We start from the raw sequence: 18,752 nt of genomic DNA on the forward strand, positions 1-18,752 counted from the left end.
TTCAAGAGCAAATACTTTATTTTGAGACAAGAATTTAACTGCAAGTTGTTTTCTTTGGGAAATGATCCCAGAAAATGCTATTTGGGCATGGGGAAGTCAGATAGGGAAGAGAGGGCAACAGGGAAAGAATGCTTTAGCAAGGAAGTTCCCACTGTGGGCACCTGGGGCTCAGTCCCCCTGGGGACCTCTGGGGGAGAGCAGAGAACATGCACTCACTCTCATTAGTCAGGGCTGCTGGCAAGGACATTATTTCTCTGGAATGTCCTGTGTGCTGCAAGGCTGAGGTCTGGACAGTGGCTTCTGCCTTGAGCAAGAGCACAGCCTGATGTGGCCAGTTACAGTCATTCAGTGAGTGGAGTTCTCTTCTCTCTCTCTCTCTCTCTCTCTCTCTCTCTCTCTCTCTCTCTCTGAATGGAGACCTGACTCCTTAGAGCCTGTTGTCCCTGAACTGTCCAGCAGAGGGAGCCTCTGATACGCTCAGAAGAGGAAGGAGGCCCCACAGCCGCCAGTGACAGCTCTGTCTTACGAACCACACGCAGGTGCAGTCGAGCCCTGGGCCCCACGGACCCCACGCCTCCCCTCCTCCCCATTCATCCATCATCAAGACCCTAGCGGAAAGCCAATGTGTATTACAAGCATGATGATCCTGTAAAATTCACATGGCAGGGGAGAACCGAGGTGCAGAGGGGCAGTCACGTGCCAAGGTCACCGCTAGGAAGGAGCAGAGCCGGGGTTTGAACCTATATATGTCGCTTCCCGAGGCCAAGTTATTTTTGCTGGAGATGACAGTGTCACACCGAGGCGTGGGGGCGGGGAAGAGGAAAGCTAGTGCAATGTTTGGGGAATGATGCGCAGTGGGAGACCCTCCGTCGGGCCCAAGGTGTGGGAGAAGCAGCGTCGGCAAGAGCCGGTGGCTCCTACAAGGCCCGTGTTCCCAGCCCCCCAGTCCTCCCTCTAAGCCACCTCCCTGCCACCTCATGGCCAGTGCTGTCCCTGCTCTCATACTCTCTATAGCTCCCTATTGCTCTCAGCATAAGGCCTGAACTGTGATGCGGCCCACAGTTCCCACGCTGCTGGCCCATGCCTACCCTTCCGCCACTCTGCCCCACTCCCCAGATCCAGCCACCCTGGCCCCTTGTGCATTCCTCAAGCACACCATGCTCCCCCGCACCTCAGGACATTGGCAGATGCTGTTCCTTCTGCCTGGAATGATCTTCTCTCCCTCATCACCACTCAAACTCTACTCCCCACTCAGCGTCAGAGAAGGTCTCCCTGAGCCACCCACACCCACTGTTATGCTCACCCAGCACCAAGGACCTCTCCCTTGCAGCACTTATCACAGGTTTCAGTAAACATTATTATATAAAATTATTTGTTCAACATATGCTCCCCAAAAGGCAGGAATCAGGCTAGCTGTGCTCCCTGACCCAGTGCCAGCAGACAATCAATGTGTAGTCTGTTGATAAAATAAGTGAATACACAAAAACTCTGAGTTTATGTCTAAGGACAATGGCTTTCCAGCCTCCTAGCCCACAGCTTCCCTCAGCCGCCTCCCAACTGTCCAGAGCCCTTCATTTCCTTGCTGGGCTCCAGGTGTCAGGATCTGGTCCGGCTAGAGGGTTGGATGGTGGAAGATGTCTGTATCCCTTGCTTTTATTCTACCAAAATCAGAACACTTAGCAAGGGCCTTTGAGCAAGGGAGGAAGCAAGGGGCTTGCGAGGGGTGGTCTGAGTTTACAAAACAACAACAAAAGCAAACAGCCCAGCCCTGGGGTGTATCCTGATGCCTGAGAAGTTTGCCCATCTGAACTGGAGGCCTCAGGAAGGTGATGTACAGGTTCAAGACTCTGACCTCGGACTCCAGCTCCCAAATCCTCCGTTTAGAACCGAGTCGGGATCCGCGGGGAGCGGAGCTTCAATCCGGACGCCTTTGATGTCTGGTTTTAGGTCCTGAGAAGACTCGGTGGGTGGGGCCTGAAGACCTGAATCCGTGGAATGCTTGGGGCGGAGTCTGAGCCAGAGGGGCGTGGCCTAGCCTGGTCCCTCAACGAAGAGGGCAGGAATGAACACTCAGGGGGCGGGATCAAACCCTCAGGAGGCGGGGCCCGGCCTTGAGAGGCGTGGCCTGCACCTACAAGCTGCTCAGTGGAGGAGCCTGAACTTCGAGGAGCCCATGTCCTCAGTACTTTTGGGGCGGGGCCTAGTCTCTCGGGGCGGGGCCTCGGCCTCTGGGCGGGGCTTGGACCCCCGGCTCCGCAGGGGCGCGCCTGCACTCAGGCCCGCGGAGGCAGCGGCTCCACGTTGAGCCAGATGCCGTTCTCCGTGCGCAGGATGAGCTCGGGCTTCCGCCGCACCTTGCGCGTTCTGTCCACACTCAGGCGGAAGCGCAGCAGCGTCAGCGCCACGACCACGCGCATCTCGGCCATGGCGAAGCTTTGTCCGATGCAGTTTCTGGGGGAAGGACAACTGTGTAAGCGGGGTACTTGAGACGGGGTAAATGATCTCCCTTTCTGAGCCTCCTCTTCCCGCATCTCAGGGCCTGGCACACAGTAGGTGTGCTTAATACCCAGAGATGCTATGGCAGATCTGATTTGGGGGCTACCGGATGCATTGAAGACAAGAGAGTGCCAGGTCGCTGGAATGGACACCTGGGTGGGATGTAGTCTCTGCCCCTGACAGACAGATCCCTGACCTTCCACTGGCCTTGGTATTCCTCCTACGCTTGGCTTGGACTGGGGAAATGAAAGAGTTACCTGGGTCCTGCAGAGAAGGGCACGAAGGCCAGCGGGGAGCGCTGCTGTGGGTTGTCCAGGTCAAAACGATAGGGGTTGTACACCTAAGCAGGAGCAGGTTGGATAAGTCTTGGGACTGACCCACCCATATCAGCTTGGCCCCCTCCCATAGCCTCTGGGGAGCAGCCCAGCTGGACAGGGAGAACCACACTACAATCCAGCCACACCACCTCCTTTTGCTGTTCAGGCACACAGGCTCATTTCCACCCCGGGGCCTTTGGACTTGCTGTTAACTCTGGAACACATTTCTCCCTGCTCTTCACACTTTTCAGGCCTCCGCAAGACTTCCTCACCATGTGAGCTAAAGTGCTCCTCTCCCCCCCCTCCAGTTTTATTTATCAATACCCCAATTCAAGTTATTTTTGCTTTTCTTCCTTTTCATTTCACCGTGAGCTCCATGGGGACGAAGAAGACAATATCTTCCTCTGTCCTGGGTGCCAGCACAGGGTCTGGCACACAATAGGTGCTCAATAAATATTTCTGGATCTACTGAATTCACAGTGAGTGAGTGAATAAATGAGGGAAGAGTGCTCAAGCCCTGCCTCTAGCCCTGCTGTCTGGCTCCCTGGGAAGCAGGGGAGGGGAGGCCCCAATGCCCCAGGACTGGTGCTTCTGAGGAAGAAGCCGAGGAAAAGGAGGAGCTCACCTTGGAGTCAGGCCACACTGTGGGGTTGTGGTGGGTCCCGTAGATGCTGACCAGGCAGATGATTCCTGTAGGGAGAGGTGGGGTCATTGGGGCAGAGGGGAGCCAGGGCCTCCTCTGCAGACCTCCCCACTCCTGGCTTCCCCTGGAGCCATGGCATTCCATGAGCCATCTGTCACCCTTTCTTACCCATCCTTCCCTGAAAAAATTCTGCTGCCTACCTCTCCCCAAGAGCTCCTCATTACCTTTCTGGCTGCCCGGCTGGCTACACAGGGATCTTTCTCACTTGCATATCTGACATTGCTCCTCCCAAGCTCATGGCTCCCTTGGCTCTCTACTGCCCTGAGGATCAAATTCAAGTGCCTCAATCTGGCATTGAAGGCCTTTCACTATCGTCACCCTGAGGTACTGCTCTCTTTCACTTCGAATGTCCCACGTTCCCTCTTCCAAGCAGCCCTCCCTGCTTTCTGCCCCAGACAGAGCCATTACTCCTTCTTTGGGGCTTCTCCAGCTCTTGTCTCTCCCTTTAGCCCATCCCTGTGCCTGCTGTGCCTGCTGTATCTCCCCAGCCTGGCCCCAGGGGTGAGGCCTCTCCAGATTCCCAGCATCACCCAGGACAGGATTGGGTCTCCAGGATACATCTGGCAACTGAAGGAAACCAACCCTCCACTACCTGCACCTTTACAGGGCCCACCCTGCCACACCCACTTTTCACCCAGACTCACCCACCTGTCTGTCCCCCACTACTAGCTTGGTCTCCCTCATCACCCCAGAAGCAACAGCCACACTGAGAGCTGCCCCATCCAAAGGGGTGGTATACCCGGGGCAGCCATGACCAGGCCCCCATGGGCAACAGGGCAGCCAGGCAGCAGGGAGCACACAGGGTACCTTTGGGGATGATGCGCCCATCTGGGAGCTTAATGTCCTCTGTGCAGCGACGGGAGACCAAGGTTACAGGTGGGAACTGGCGTAGGCTTTCCTTGATGCACATAGTGGTGAAGGGCAGCTGGGTCAGGTCCTCCCTGGGGAGCATGGAACAGGGGGATGATTCAGGGCCAGGCCACAGCAAGGCACACACATGCTCAGGACCAACCACACAGGAAATCAGTCCAGTATCTCAGACTTGCCCCCAGCTTCTGGCATTTGCAGTTGTGTCCTGCACACGCAAGTAACCCTCAGCATCTGACCCCCACCCAATTAGAGCAGTGCTAACAGGCTTCTGGGGCGGGGGGAGAGATGGGTGGTATGAACCCTTTAACTGATGAATTATGTAGAAATCAGGGGGCATTGGAGGAGGTGCCAGGACAACTAGGAGGGCCCGGGTAGCAGCAATTCACCAGCTTGCATGGATCAATTTCTGCATTAAAAAAAATACCATAAATCCTCTCCTTATATATATACTTTTTTCCTTTGGACTTTAGGGCCCAAAATTGAATTAATTATTATAACTCTTGGTTCATGATCTAGATCGTTTTCTTTACAAGAACAGGTTCTCTTGAAAAAGAAAGTTTATGTTGCTACCTTAAAGGGCAAACAGCCTGCCTGGAATAAAAGTGTCACAAACATAAGCGCCACTGGGAAACCAGCAGAGATTTATTAAGTTTTGGCTGGACACTATCTCCTGCCCACTTCTCAGAACCTGGGGCATCTTCTCCCTTTGTTAAAAAGGAAGATTAGCAAGGTGCTGAAGATCCAATAGCACCCAACTGAGAGTTTCTCCCTGAGTTCATAATCCAAAAGGTTGACATTGAAATACTTTCTCAATGTTCAATGCTACTTAATGCTCTTTTCTTTGCATCATCCAGAATATGCTCTACACGGCACACATCTGAAGTCAATCAGATTATTATTCCTGATTCTTTACTTCCTCTTTATTCGAATTTTACACCTATGCCCTCTGCCCTGTGATTCTACAGTGCCTTCCACTTAGATGTGTGGCGTATACATTCCACCCCACTGGGCTTGGTCATGTGACCTGCTTTAGCTAATGGAATGTTACGATGCAAGCAGAGGTTTTAAGTTGTGTGGTTCTTTGTGCTTCTGGAGTCTACCTTGAGATGGCCATGCCCAGGGTAGCTGCTGGTTCAAGGAGAATGAGAAGACATGTGGAACAGAGCAGAACCCAAACCTCAGTTTGGAAGCAACTCCACTCAACTCAGCAGTGCCCAGTAGTAACAAGAGTAATATGTAGACAAGAGCAAGAAATAAAATAAATGCTTACTGCAAACCCTTGAGTTTGGGGGCTGTTTGTTATGGAACATACTGCAATGATTGCTGACTAAGACACTCCTAAGAACTGCATTATGAGGTAGGCAGACACATTATTGTCCCATTTTACAGTTAAAGAAATTGAAATTCAAGACACTTAAGTAACTTATCTGAGGTCAGAAAGTAATAAGTGGTAGAGCAGCGAGATTCATACCCAAGGCTCTAGACTTAACCGGCCCCCACCATCCCCATGACCCCAGACTGACCACTCCAGCTCCTCCAGCTCGCGGCCTTTCATAACTTCCAGGATCTCTTCCCGGCACTTCTCCTGGTACTCCGGGTATTTGGCCAAGTTGAACAGCACCCACGAGAGCCCACTGGACGTTGTATCATGACCTGCAGACAGATGAGGACCTCAAATGGAGGCTTCCTGAAGATAGTGGAGATGCTATCTTCAGACAGTGAGCACATCTCCATCCTTCCCCAGCCTCGCGCCACATATTCACCCTCAAACATGAAGGTGTCCGCCTCAGCTCGGATGTCCTCATCTGTCAGTTCCTTCCCATCTTCATCCTGGAATAGGCAGTAGACAATGCTCAGCCCACTTCATCCCACCCTCTGCATGCTTAGGGATCCTCCAAAGTCAAAGATTCCCCCCTCTCTCTCTCAAGCTAAGCTGTAGGGGAAAGGATTTCAGGCACATGGTTGTATGCAACTTGTCTAAGAAAGATGGTAACAGGGAAGGATGGTAAGAGGGGAAAAAGGGAGTTTATGTTTCTTGAGTAGCTCCTAGCACCAAGCATGCTGCCTGATGCCTGACAACAATCTTGTGATCAGGTCATATGATCATCATGTCGTAAATGAGGAAAATGAGCCTCAGAGGGAAGCATCAGATGACTAAGGTCAAGCATCCATGAAGGTGCAGAGTCAGAACTGGAATCCAGGACTGTCTGAATCCAGAACCCAGATGCTGCTCAAAAATTCTACAGAAGTACCACAAATAGGTGACCACCTTTTTCTGCAAGAGTCACATATCTTCAAGGTCATGTATTTAATCTTTGTAAGTATTGTGGGCTGAATTGTGTCTCTTCCCCAACCCTACTTCCTGAACTTATATGTTGAAGTTGTAACCCCCAGGACCTCAGAATGAGTGTATTTAGAGATAGGACTTTTGCATTGGTAATTAAGTTACAAAAGGGTCATTAAGTGGACCTTAATCCAATATTACTGGAGTCCTTACTGTAAGAGGAGATTACAACATAGACATGCACAGAAGGAAAACCATGTAAAGATACAAGGGAAGACAGCCATCTATAAGCCAAGGAGAGAGCCTTCAGAAGAAACCAACCCTGCTGACACCTTGATCTCAGACTTCTAATCACCAGAACTGAGAAGATAAATTTCTGTTGTGTAAGCCAACTAGTGTGGGGCACTTTGTTACAGCAGCCCTAGCAAGCGAATACAGCAAGTCTTACGTGTTTACATCTGCCTGTATCCTAGGTCTATATTAGTTTGGACATTTATTACTTTAGGCAGTTGGTGAAACTCCTGAGGAGGCCATGCTTGGCAGGGCCCCACCCTCCAGGGCCCAGCCTCACCCTGGCCAGGAGCAATACATCAATGAAGTCCAAGGTCTTGCCCTGCTTGGACTTCATCCAGGCCTCAGCCCCCTGCTGGTGTAGCACCCGCCGCCTCTCCTGGATGACTTCCGTGGTGAAGGAGTGCACGGTGTCACAGGCCTGCCGGAAACGCCGCCCATCTGCTGTGAGGTAGTAGATGAAGTCGAGGTAGTGGTGCAGGCGATACTGGCGTCGAACCACCAGCGCACTCAGCTCAATGATGGCTGAGATGTAATCACTCATCTTCCTACAAGGAGAAGAAGGGCCATGAGCATAGGCCCATCCCCTAAGACAAGCGTCCTCTCCCAGTGAGTAGGCAACAAAAAGAGACCCTGAATTAACAATATTTTCTTTCTTTCTTTCTTTCTTTCTTTCTTTCTTTCTTTCTTTCTTTCTTTCTTTCTTTCTTTCTTTCTTTTTATTCTTGATGCTCTGCCACCTGGGGCCTCACTGACTAGAGAGACACTGCTTCTCCCAGGAGTAGCCTATTCTTGCCTTTCTTTTGCAAACCAACCAGTCTAGATCCCCTACTCCAAACTTTATCTGGCTGAGCCACTATTCCCCTGCCTTAATCACCCCAGGGCCAGGTACTGGACAACTAGGGGCACTCTGATGACCCAGAGCCTACTGAAAGTATCCAAACTAGGCAACCCTAAACCTGCATGCCCTGCCTTTCCCATTTCTTCCTGCAGAAATCCCCCCCAAAAGGCTTTTGCTATGCTTTCTCCTGGTGCCTTCCTGGTGGCTCAGTGTGGTGTGGCTGCTCCCTCCTCTTGACAACCGTAAGTAACAAACTGTCTTTTCACTGGCAATCATCTCCTGATCTGTTGGCCTCACCATACCTGAAGAAAACCAAAATCTGTGTACATTTTCAAACAGGCCCACAGAGGGATGAGAACTTCCAAATAGATGTAACATCACTAAAACTAAATGGCTACAACACATAGAGTGGGAGAAAATATTTGCAAATCATATATCTGATGGGGAACTTGTATCTAAACTATATAAAGAACTCTTAAAACTCAATGATAAAAAGACAACCCAACTTAAAAATGGGGAAAGGATATAAATAGACATTTCTCCAAAAAGATATACAAATGGCCAATAAGCACATGAAAAGATGCTCAACATCATTAGCCATTAGGAAAATGCCAATCAAAATCACAGTCAGATACCAGTTCACCCTGGCTGGGATGACTCTAATTAAAAGGATAGATAATCACAAGTGTTGGTGAGGGTGTGGAGAAATCAGAGACCTCACATACTGCTGGTGTGAACATAAAATGGGGCAACCACTATGGGAAAAATCTGGCAGTTCCTCAGAAGGTTAAACATAGAATTATATAACCAAGTAATTCCACTCCTAGGTATATACCCAAGAAAATTAAAAATATATATACACACAAAAACTTGTAGATTAATGTTTATAGTAGCATTATTCATAATAGCCAAAAGTGGAAACAACCCAATGTCCATCAACAGATGACTGGATAACAAAAATGTGGTATTATATGACAAATGGAATATTACTCAGCAATTTAAAAAATGAATTATTGATACATGCTACATCACGGATGAATTTGTAAACATTATGCTGAGTAAAAGAAACCAGAAACAAAAGTCTGCATAATTCCATCTATGAAATTTCCATAAGAGACAGATCTATAGACATGGAAGGAAGATTAGTGATTGCCTAGACCTGGAGGAGAAGTGGGTAATAGGGAATAAGTGCTAAAATGTACAGGGTTTCTTTCTCGTGAAAATATTCTAAAATTGTATGTGGTGGTCAGCCAACTCTATGACTATACTAGAAACCATTGGATTGTAGATTTTCAATGGATGAATTGTATGATATGTGAATTACATCTCAGTAAAGCTGTAATTAAAACAACTACTAAAAATCACTAGGGCAGGATTGCAAGGATCTGTCCGTGGTCCTGAAGTGTGCTTGTTTTCACACATTTATCAGTCTGTTATTTTTTTGTTTACTTATTTGTTCATGGTTACTGCCTTTCTTCCCACCAACATGTAAGTTCCAGAACTGTTTTTATTCACCACTGTATTCACAGTGCCTAGTCCAGGACCAGCACATAGTAGGCACTCAGTAAATATTTCTTGGATTAATTAATTACTAAGGCCATCTCCACCTTACCTAACTGAAACATACTCCTACAAGGCCCAGAGTAACAAAGTCAGCAGCTTGTTATTGAGAACGTACTATGTACTAAAAACTTGACATTCATTATGTTCCTTATTCTTTATATCCCCACTGAGACTATAAGCTCAAAGAACTGGGATTTCACCTGTTGCCCCACCATATTCCCAGTAGCTAGCATAGTGCCCGTCACATAGTAGGTACACAGGGAATATTTGATGAATGAATGAGGGAGTGAACCAGGGCAATGGTTATTTTATTCATTCAACAAATACTCACTGAACATCTACTACGTGTCAGGGCAGTGATACATCACTTTATCCTTAAAGCATCTCTCCAAGAGTCAGGGATTGTCATCAAACAAGAAAATGGAGGTTCAGAAAGTGGGGGGGATACTTTCCAAAGACCACATAGTCTTCATGGAGGAATGAGAGAAACTAGAATTTACTGAGCACCTACTATGTGCAAAGCCATTGACTCACATTATCTCATTTAATTCTAACACCATGACTATGGGGAAGGAATTGGGATTCCATGTTTTTTAAACAAGATAAAAGGCTCAGAGAGGTGATGTAAGTTTCCCAGAACCACACAGCCTGTCAGTGGCAGAGCGTCAGCAACCCAAAGGTGCCTAGCATCACCTTTCTCCTCCTACCACCTTGCCTCTGAAGCACCTGGTTTTATCTTCCCCAGGGAGGCCACACTCACTCCTGGCAGTTGCTATTGTAGCTGAAGACACATTTCTGAAGACTGTCCAGGGTCATGAGGCTGACATGCTCAAACATGTCAAGGGAGACCATTGAGCCCTCCACCAGGCGCCGCCATTTAGCCTGGAAGAGAGAGAGAGCACATGGGCACAGAGACCGCAGACTTAAAGCCTGGCTGACAGTGACCTAGCTGCATGCTCACTACAAGCCAATGTATAAACAAAGGAAGTGAGGCTTCGTAGCATCACGTGGCTCTCCCATGAGTTGGAGCCTGAACCACTCTTACTCCCAGGACACTTTCTTCCCATGAAATTTTGGGACTCACATGCATGATGTTGGTGCACTGGTTGAATATCTTCATGTAGGGCTTCAGGATGTCAAAGTGAAAGGCAGGTGTCAGCAGGCGGCGGTGCCGGCTCCACTTGTCACCTTTGCTGAGCAGCAGCCCATCTCCTGGGTCCAAAAGACTAGGGTTAGGAGCCTCTCCCATTACTCTGAAACACTCCAAGAAACCCATGCCCTGCCCCTCTTCTCTGAAACTCCAGCCCTGCACTCACCCAGCCAAGGTTTCAGAAAGCCATAGAAAAGGTCATCCTTGGGGGCAATGGCAGCTGTGGAGAGAGATGGAATTATGATGACTCAAAATGGAGTTCTCACCCTTGACCTCTGCTTATGACCGCCTTGGGGCTCCTCTCTGAGCTCTGACCTCCCACCTCGCCTCTAGTCCATCCTAAAACCTGCCCCAGAAATAGCCTTATAACATGCTAATCTGAACATGAGGCTCCCCTGTTCAAACACCTCCCAGGGCTCCCTATCGCCCTGGTGAAAAAAGTTCAAGTTCAGGTTAGCTCTGAAATCCCTGTCCCGTCTGGTCTCTGTGTGCCTCTCCCACATCATCCTTCATCATACACCAAATAACCCCACATGCTGTCCCTCACTTCTAAACCTTTGCCTAGACTGCCCTTTTCATCCAGAATGGCCTTCTTCATCTTAATCCATCCCATCTTTTCTGCCAACTCAGTCCATCTGAATTATGCTTCCTGTGCTCCCAGCCAACAGCCTTACCCTCTCCAGTCTAGCCTGCACCCTGGCCCCACAGGGATCTTATCTGATTTTAGATCTGACCATATCCTTTCCTGTACCAGCTGCTCAGCCCACTTTCAAAGTCCTGAAAGTCTAGTCCAGACCTTTCTCAAAACATCTTTATCCCCCAATCAAACACACACACACACACACACACACTCAATGTTCTAATGTCACACAACTTTTCTCAGCTCCTTGGAAAAGCTGTGTTCTCTCTCTGCTCTGAGTCATTCCACTAGGTGCCCTCTCTGCCTAAAATACTCTTTTCTCATCCTTCTAGTCTCTGCTTGTATGCCATACCCACCCCCACCAACCACTCTGGATTGTATCCATCTAGTTACGAGACCCTTGAGGGAAGGGACCGTATCAAACACTGATATATTGGTGCTCATTACATTTTTATTATATGAATGAATGAACCAAGGAATGAATGAGTGGATGGATGGATGGATGGATGGATGGATGTATGGATGGATGGATAGATGGATGGATGGATACATGAGTGAATGAATAAGTGAGTAGATTTCCTTTCTACATGCTAAACAAATTTGGGACAGAGTGGGGCAGGTGCCCAGGAAGGAAATACCTGAAATTCAAGTGATGTCACTTGTACCTGAAATGTGACTCAGCTGCCTACACACACACTCCCCAGGAATTGGCCAATCACACACACAGTCATCTGTCCACTCACTCTCCCATTCAACACACACCTCTTCTGCCACCTTTCTGTACCCAACCCATGCTGGGCAATGCTGGGGAGAGAGATGGCTCATGGCCACACCCCGAGGAGCTTGGGGTGGGGTGGGAAAGGGAAGCGGAGGCATGCCATGCAATTATCAAGAAGTAGGAAGTGTGCCAGGAAAGAAGGGAGGCACAGAGAAAAAAAAGGCTGCTGGAAGTCACAGCAGGCTTTCTAGAAGAGGAAACATTGTAGAGGAAAGTGTATGTCTAGTTGTTCCTCTCCTCTCTGGACCCTGGACTCCAGGCTAGGACCCCCAGAAGTCTTTCTGACAGAGACCTGTCCAATGGTGATCTTGCTCAAACACCTCCCATGGCTCCCTTTCACCCCCAGGGTAAACACATGCTCATTCACTTTGCACACAGGTGCTCTGAGTCCTGCTCCTGTATTATTTCCTACTTCTCCCCACACCTAGGTAGGTACCTTCACTCCAGATACCCCAAGTCACCTGAACTCCCCTGACACTTCCACATATCTGCACCTTTGCAGTAGTAGGACCCTCCACCTATTCATCTGGCAAACTTCTATGCAATTTTCAAAGCCCAGCTTCACCAATGCATCCTCCAGGAAGCCTTTCCCAAACCCTCCCCCAATTGAACCCTTGCTTTCGTATCCTTGGGTCCCTCCTCCACTCCAACCTTGACCACTCAATGCTAGTTTGTGTCCAGGCTGCCTCTTCCAACAACTTTTCCTCCAGTAAAAAGGGAATAGTAACGTCTACCCTGGAGGAAGTCATATTTTTAATAAAGCCTCCACACAGTGCGCAGCAGGAAGCTGCATATCACTATGGTTGAGAGCTTGGCCTTTGGTCTGGCCAGGTCTGGGTTCAAATCCCAGCCCTACCACTAACTAGCTTGTGTAAACTTGGACATGTTACTACCATGCCTCTCCATGTACTCATCTGCCAAAGGGGAATGGAACAATCCTGCCTGCCTAATGGCACCCCTACAAAAACTCAACGGGCTAATATGTGCCTGGCACATAGAAAGTACTCATTCACTATCTGTGCCTGTAAATGAATAACTAACCAACTGTTGGCTATTTTTATTACTGTAATTATAATTGTTGGTCATCAGTGTCAAGAATTTGTGAGATGAATATCTGGGTCTCCCCTCCCAGCTCACAGCAGGCCCCTATTAGTAAAAAGAGAAATGCATAGCTTCTGTGGAAAATAACCTGGATGTTCCTTAAAAGTTAAACGTAGAATTACCATATGATCCCACAATTTTTTCGGTAAATACTCTGAGGTAATTGACCCAAGAGAAATTAAAAATATATGTCCATACCAGAACTTATATATGCATGGTCATACTAGCATTACTTATAACAGCCAAAAGACAGAAACAACCCAAATGTTCATCAACGGATGAACAAATTGTGGTCCATCGATATAATGAAATATTACTCAGCCTTATAAAAGGAATGAAGTCCTGATAACTGCTACAACGTGGATGAACCTCAAAAACATTACGCTGAGCAAAAGAAGCCAGTCACAAAAGACCACATTTTGTATAATTCCTTTCCTATGATATATTCAGACTAGGCAAATCCATAGAGACACAAATTATACTAGTATTTACCTGGAGATGAAGAGAGTGGGGAATGGCAAGTGATTACTTAATGGGTACAGGGTGATTTATGGAGTCATGAAAAAAAAATTGAAACTACAGAGAGCCAATGGTTGCACACATTGTCAAGACACTAATTATCATATACTCTAAAATTGTACTCTTTAAAATGATTAATTATATGTTATGTGAATTTCATCTCAATAAAAAAAGAACGTATAAAACCAATCTATAATTATATGCCTATATGTCATGCTTTGTCCTCTGTAAAGCATCTTTACCTACTTTTTCCCATTAATGCTCTCTATCCCAAATGCCCATTAGAAGCTGAAGAAACAGAGGTTCTAAGAGGATCCCTGCCTTACTCAGGGCCCATAAGCTGTGTGGGTTTAAGCTCAGAACAGCAATGCCCCCCAGGGATGGCTTCCCAAGGAGGCCCCAGAGGGAGATGGAGTCTGATACTTGGGATCAGGCCTTTCCCATCCCAAGTGGGCAGGCACGGAGGGGGAGGGGTACCCTGGGGCCAGGCCTCGCCTGACTCACAGCCCCACCTTCCCCAACCTGGCGTCTTCCATCCTGTTCTGGTGAGGGAGGCAGTGGATATCCTGCATGTTTCTGAGGGAGGGTGGGGAGAGGAAGAGGCTTGAGATCTACTAAGTGCCAAGCCCATGCTGGGGGCTCTACTTCCTGATCTACTTGGAGTCTCAAAACCATGCAGGATGGTAATCAAGAAATTGATGCTCTGAGGAGCAGAGGGGAAGAGGAGGTGGGAGGGAGAGAAGGAAGAGTAGGGGAGAGAAAGAAAAAAAGTAAATTACATAGTCGGAAGAGAAGAAACCCTCATTAGCACCTACCTACATTATATTACTGAGTCTTCACAATGGCCCCATTTTACAGATCAGAAACTGAGGCCCTGAGAGGCTAGATGAATTGCTGGATCACACAGCAAGTATGTGCTCCAGCCAGGATTGGAACCCAGCCCACCCAGGTCCTGGCCCAGGGTTCTTTCCACAGGTCTTCCTACAACTTGGTGTCCATTCTTTGGAAGAGTCACCTCTACCAAGGTCTAGGTTTTCCCCTTTGTGCAATGGAGATGATCACGCCCTCATAGATGCAATAATGGAAATGAAGAGGCACGGGGAGGGCATGGCTGGAGGAGGGAAGTACAGCAGCCCCTTGCCCTTTATGGCCCCTGGGTGGCAGCCTTGAAGGCAGTCTACACATGTGTATTTGAGGAGGCCCAAGCTGAGGCCAGAGATCCTAAAATTCCTGGAGTTCTTTTCCCATCCCTCCTCTCTCAAATGTCCCATGATGCTTTCTGAGGTGCCCAGCTACATGCAAGGCCACAATGAGGATCCAGAGCCCCAATTATGACAAAGATATAGCTGGACACAGGCACACTCAGCCCGAAAACGTTAGGATTGAGAATGGGAAAGTCCAGAAGAGCAGGCTATGGTCTGCTGGAGAGTCAGGGAAGACTTCCTGGAGGAAGGGTCATTGGAGCTGCGTGTTGATGGCTGAGCAAGAGCTTGCCAAGCGTACTTGGGAGTCCTACGCCTTGGGATAGGTGTGGCTTGCAGAAGGAAGAAGCAATTCTTCTACATCTCCCTCTCTGCCAGTCCAGGTCAGCCCAGGTGAGGAGAGCAGGCTGCAGGTTGAGATAGTCAGAGTGGGAGTGTCAGAACCCAAATGATGAGAGTGCCATTAGAACTGAGTAACAACCAATTAACAAAATCTTGAGCAAATAATTGTTTATCTGAACATGTTTAGTTCTGACTTCCCAGAGGATGGGAATCCTCTTAAATTTATTGGGACTCTTAGACATTGTCATACCTTTTCCCATGCTGTTCCCTCTCTCTGTATTGCCATTTCTGCTTTGGTGAATTCCTATTCATCCTTCAAAGCCCTACTCAAATAGCCCTTCTTCTGGAAAAAGCCCGGCCTAGACACCTGGTGGGCTCTGGAAGTTGAGGGTTTACCCATCACTGAGAGACCCAGCCCACCTACCTGAGGCACCCATCAAGGGCTTGATGTAGTCGGGGTGTACCAGAACCAACAGTGGCAGGAAAGGTCCAACCCACACCAGGATCACGTGGTGCATGCTGTCCAGTACCTTCTTCTCATCTTGGAGGCCCGTTTCATTGGGAAGATACTGCAGGGGATGGTAGGGAAGGATAGTGAGGAGATACCCAGCCCCATCTTCCCCTAGCCTTCCCCTCCTGCCACCTCCCTTGCCCTCGAAACAAGCTGAGAAGGGCTGTATGACTGCAGATAGTTGGCTGCACCTCACTGAGCCTTCCTCATCTGAAAAGTGGGGAAGAATCAACTCTCCACCTGAGGGCAGCTGAGAGGATTCCTGACATAATAAAAAGTAAGAACCCTGGCACGGGGCCTGACACACAGCTGATGTTCAAAAAATAAAAACAGGAACAGTAAACACAATAATGATAATGGTTGGCATTTATCGAGTATTTGCTCTGTTCATAATAAAATATCACTAGTATTGTCATATTTAACATATGCGTGTGCTTGTAGTGTCTGGCACTGCTCTAGGCATTTTTCTTAGATTTGTGTGTTCAACCCATACAAGAACCCCATGACAGAGTTGCTACTATTTCCCCATTTTACTTTGTCTGAAGTTATAGATGGCTAAGTGACTATCCTGGTTTGGGCTCCCCAGAAGCAGGTCCTGAGACAAGGGTTCTAGGGCAAGTAGCTTATTTGTAGGGGTGATCCCCGAAAACACGGGTAAGGGAGTGGGGAAGTGAGACAGGGAGGGAAGGCAGCCAGTAAAGAGTGAGTTGTCAAGAAGGTTATCACCGTGGGCAACCGGGGCTCCGTGCCACTGGGGACCTCTGGAAGACACATACCTCACAGTCAACCCACCCAAGGGTGAGGGGGCTGGGCTGTTTCTACACCAGCTCACAGAGTCCCGTAGTCACTGGCTAAGCGGTCCTGGCACTTTCACTCTCAAGCTCACAGTACATACAGGCAGCATGGGCTCTGGCTACTAGAGAAAGCCCTAGAACACAGGTACTGGTAGCCAGAGGTCAGGCCATTACACCCAGCAATGGGCCCAGTGCACATGGGCAGGCACTGGCACCGTCTGTCATCGTGGCAGAGCCAAGGTTTGAACACAGGCCACCCAGCTCCAAAATGCCTGCTCTTAACCAACATGCGCTACAAGGCAGAAGCGCCTCAGGATCAATGTCAGACAGATCTGAGTTCAAATCCACCTTCAACCACTCTGTGACCTTGGGCAAGTCATTTAACCTCTCTCAGCCCCAAAGATCAAATCTATAACACAGGGCAGATCCATCCCTAATTCACATACTGTGAAAATTAAAGAAGAGCTCAGGTATGAAGGGGCCTAACCCAGTGCCTGGCCAGTGGTGGGGCCCAGCAATTGTCAAATGAAAGAATGAATACATGAACAAATGACTCCTGTCTGGATCCTATGCCTCCTTCCCTATCAGGCTCAGCCCTGAGCCTGTCCACACCCAAGGGAGATCATGGCCGTACCTAGGTCTTGTGGCCCCAGGAGATGGCTGAGTCCATGGGGTCAAGGTGGGGCTTCAGAACCAGCCCTGCCAATTGCCCAGGTCACCTGGACCTAGCTCCTACCTCTAGGACCACCATCCAAACCAAAGGGCTTCCTGGAGTAAGGGCACTGGAGATGTCGCACGAAACATGTGTAGAAGTTCATCTAACAGAGAAGGATATTCTGGGCGAGGGCACAATTTCAGCAAAGACCGTGGTCAGGACTTGGAGCCTTGTTATGGAACTAGAGGGGGATGGTGGAACCGGTGAGGAGTCTGGGGGTCAGAAATGAAAGAACCGTGAACACCAGCTGAGGAGCTGAGACTTTCCCCCAGACAGTAGTAGGGAGCCATGGAGGGTGTGTGAGTAGGGGAGGATTCAAGAATCTTTCTGGGGCCAGGATGAGGGATGGACTGGAGAGGTGAGACTGCAGGCAGGAGCCCAGGGAAGAGGCCGGGCCATGGTGCGACAGGGGAGGATGAGGCCTGAGCAGGAGTGGGAAGGTGGAAAAGAGGGAGGAGGCTCAGGCACAAACAGGCAAAAGTTGGTGAGTGCTGGTCCCTGAGGGATAATTCCAAAAACTGAATAAAATAAATGTTCTTTGCTCTATTGACTGGACACGCATCCTTCTTCTGAGACTCCATCCAAACAATATCTAAAATATTTCTAGAATCACTTGATACTTCCCGTCGCTGCAGGACTCAGGAGTTGAGCACGTGTATCCACCATTGTGTAGCAGACTTAGTGCCAAGCCTGCCCTGGACATTACTGCAGGAATTGTCAAAACAATCCCATGAGGTTATTAGGAACAATTATAGTCCCTGCATTACGGATGGGGAAACTGAGTCACGGGAGGTGAAGGAGCTCGCTCAGGATCACACAGGCAGCAGATGGTAGATGCAGGCATCAGGTCCACACTGATGGCTGCTGCCCTGAACTGCCTCTCTAAATCCACCTCCGCATTCAGTATGGGGGCTCAGTGCCCTTGGGAGTCTGGCTTTCTATCCCCTGTCCTCTGATGCCCTTTTAGGAAAGTCCAGCCTTTCTCATCCAGAAACTAGAGGCAGCCAAGGGAAGAGAGCTAAGAGTGCTGGAGCCACACAGCTGGGTTTGAACCCTGGCGCTGCCACTTAAGCGCTGTGTGACCTAGGGCTAGTTACTTAAGCTCTCTGAGCCTCAGTAGTCTGATGTGCGAAAATAAGGGTAGTCGTGGGACCTATCTCCTAGGATTGTCAAGAGGACTGAATGAGTTGACACTTACAAATCGCCTAGAATAATACTTGGCACATACATGTGACATAAGAAATGAAGGGCAAGGAAAGGGGTCCTGACCTGGGACCACAGCATTAAAGAGGGAGAGAGGGGGAACTATGTTGGGGTTGGGGATGGAGCTACCAAATCTGTGCCCCCCTCGTCCACCACCAGGGTCCTAGAACCTGATGAACTTCACAGGTACTGGTACCTGTATTCTGAATATATCATGTCTTATTATGTGATAGGACATATCATATGAAAGGTACAGCAATAGCCTGGAATTACAGAGAAAACTGTGGAGTCAGCTCTGCCTCATCCCAGCTGTGTGGCCTTGGGTAAACTGCTTCCCACCCCCACCCCCACCCCCCCCAGCCTCAGTCTCACTCATATCCTGTAAAGTGGGTCTGTTCATGGTTCCAACCCGGTTCTTGGGGAGATGCGAGA

The 18,752-nt window shown here is 48.9% G+C and overlaps 1 protein-coding gene across 3 annotated transcripts in view; it reads right to left on the reverse strand.

Annotated features, from left to right (window-relative positions):
- Positions 1 to 18,752, reverse strand: part of CYP4F22 (cytochrome P450 family 4 subfamily F member 22) — a 55,840-nt gene continuing 37,088 nt past the window's right edge. For all 3 annotated transcript variants that reach the window (XM_074338003.2, XM_074338002.2, XM_019736839.3), the window contains exons 3-13: positions 15,522 to 15,666; positions 10,682 to 10,735; positions 10,450 to 10,577; positions 10,126 to 10,247; positions 7,242 to 7,509; positions 6,150 to 6,216; positions 5,910 to 6,039; positions 4,324 to 4,457; positions 3,439 to 3,503; positions 2,754 to 2,836; positions 1 to 2,451 (exon numbers count right to left, since the gene is read on the reverse strand). In XM_074338003.2, the coding sequence (XP_074194104.1) occupies positions 2,274 to 2,451; positions 2,754 to 2,836; positions 3,439 to 3,503; positions 4,324 to 4,457; positions 5,910 to 6,039; positions 6,150 to 6,216; positions 7,242 to 7,509; positions 10,126 to 10,247; positions 10,450 to 10,577; positions 10,682 to 10,735; positions 15,522 to 15,666 (1,374 nt within the window). In that variant the 3' untranslated portion in view covers positions 1 to 2,273. The remainder of the gene's footprint in view (positions 2,452 to 2,753; positions 2,837 to 3,438; positions 3,504 to 4,323; positions 4,458 to 5,909; positions 6,040 to 6,149; positions 6,217 to 7,241; positions 7,510 to 10,125; positions 10,248 to 10,449; positions 10,578 to 10,681; positions 10,736 to 15,521; positions 15,667 to 18,752) is intronic.

Source organism: Rhinolophus sinicus, chromosome 15 (genome assembly GCF_057876585.1).
Source record: "Rhinolophus sinicus isolate RSI-liver-muscle chromosome 15, RSI-T2T, whole genome shotgun sequence".
Taxonomy (NCBI): domain Eukaryota; kingdom Metazoa; phylum Chordata; class Mammalia; order Chiroptera; family Rhinolophidae; genus Rhinolophus; species Rhinolophus sinicus.